Source organism: Malurus melanocephalus, unplaced genomic scaffold, assembly GCF_030028575.1.
Source record: "Malurus melanocephalus ecotype Western Australia unplaced genomic scaffold, MMel_1.1 scaffold_594, whole genome shotgun sequence".
In the NCBI taxonomy this organism is placed as follows: domain Eukaryota; kingdom Metazoa; phylum Chordata; class Aves; order Passeriformes; family Maluridae; genus Malurus; species Malurus melanocephalus.
Genome location: NW_026623826.1, coordinates 355936 through 357430, shown reverse-complemented (window position 1 = coordinate 357430; position 1495 = coordinate 355936). Strand labels below are relative to the sequence as shown.

Genomic DNA, 1495 nt, shown 5'->3' with positions numbered 1-1495 from the left:
CCTCCCACCTGTCCAGGGAGATGCAGCAGAGGTGCAGGATGGACGCCGTGGTGAGCAGCACGTCCAGGGATGTCCGCACCAGGCAGAACATCTCCCCGTAGACCCAGTTGTCCTGCACCAGCTCCAGGGCTCCGAAGGGCATCACCAGCACCGACACCAGCAGGTCAGCRAAGGCCAGCGAAACGATGAAATAGTTGGTCTTGATTTTCCTGCAAGGCAAACCAGACAATTGGGCTGGGTTCAGTGCTGCAGCACAAGGACAGAGTTTTCAGCCTGAGCTTGGCTTTGATTGGTTCCATCACGCCAAAAGCCCCTCTTTAACACTCTCCCCACTTCAYACAGTCACCCCTGGCTTGCTGCTGCTTTTTAAAGCCAAATATCCRCCCTTTTCCTGGCATGAACACATCTTTGTGTCACCCAGGATGCTCACAGGCCTCTGCATGCACAACTTGCACTGGAGACTCTGGGGCAGAGGAGGGGGGTTTGATTTTAACTTGGAAATGGAGAAAATCCTTCCAGAAAGCACTGAGAATAATCTAGACTGAAGCTGTAATTTTAACTTGAAGAGTACTTTTTAAATCACAACAATAAAATAGAATTAAATCCATTAAAATCCCACGCAGCACACGGATAGAGGCTGTTAAAGATCTCTCTCTGCTCCTGAGGCCGGGCTGACAACTCCCAGGGTGAGCAGCAGTCTGGAGACAGGAGTTGTGCCCGGGACCCCTCAAATATTAGGGGCAGAATTTGCCAGGTTGTGGTGGTGCTGCTGTCACAACCAGAAATCCCGCGTGGATTTCTGACGAGCTCCTTCACAAATCTGAGCTGGAGCAGGGCCAGAGGCCAGCCAGCTTCTCCAAGGAACTCCTGCTGTTTCCCACTGATTTCTCTGGTTTTCTGCACTGAGTGCCCACCAGGATGAGGATGGGAATTACAGCGGTGCCAGCGCCGTGGGATGAGCCAGAGCAGGGTGGGCAAGGCAGGGGCACCATCCTGGCAGAGGCACCATCGGCTCTGGGCACTCCAGGAGAGGTTTGTCCCCATGGGAACAACTGGCAGGGCTCACCTGAGCTGCCTGTCCCKGCACACGGCCACCATGACCAGCAGGTTGCCCAGGATGGCCATCAGGATGACGGCGGAGATGAAGGAGAGCAGCAGGATCTTCTCGGCGACGCCGAAGCCCTCACTGGAACTGGAGCCCAGGAGAGAGAAGAGACAAAGGGACGGAGCTGCAGCGGCCCTGGGCAGTGCCAGCCACGGGCTCTGGGGGTGCCTGACACCGTGCACGGACCCCAACAGACCCTTCCACCCGTGCCATGCCCATCTGGCAGCAGGAGATGGGCACCCATGGCACCCCACAGTACCCACAGCACCCACAGCACCCACAGCATCCACAGCACCCACCCCACAGCACCCAAAGCACCCACAGCACCCCACAGCACCCACAGAACCCACAGCACCCACCATGAGCCTCCCCCCACCCTGGAGGACAATG

General features: G+C 56.9%; 1 protein-coding gene across 1 annotated transcript in view; it reads right to left on the bottom strand.

Annotated features, from left to right (window-relative positions):
* The window catches only part of HTR4 (5-hydroxytryptamine receptor 4), a 54737-nt gene that overhangs the window by 28057 nt on the left and 25185 nt on the right, over positions 1-1495 (bottom strand). The window contains exons 3-4 of the mRNA XM_057382955.1: positions 1067-1192; positions 9-209 (exon numbers count right to left, since the gene is read on the bottom strand). Of these exons, the coding sequence (XP_057238938.1) occupies positions 9-209; positions 1067-1192 (327 nt within the window). The remainder of the gene's footprint in view (positions 1-8; positions 210-1066; positions 1193-1495) is intronic.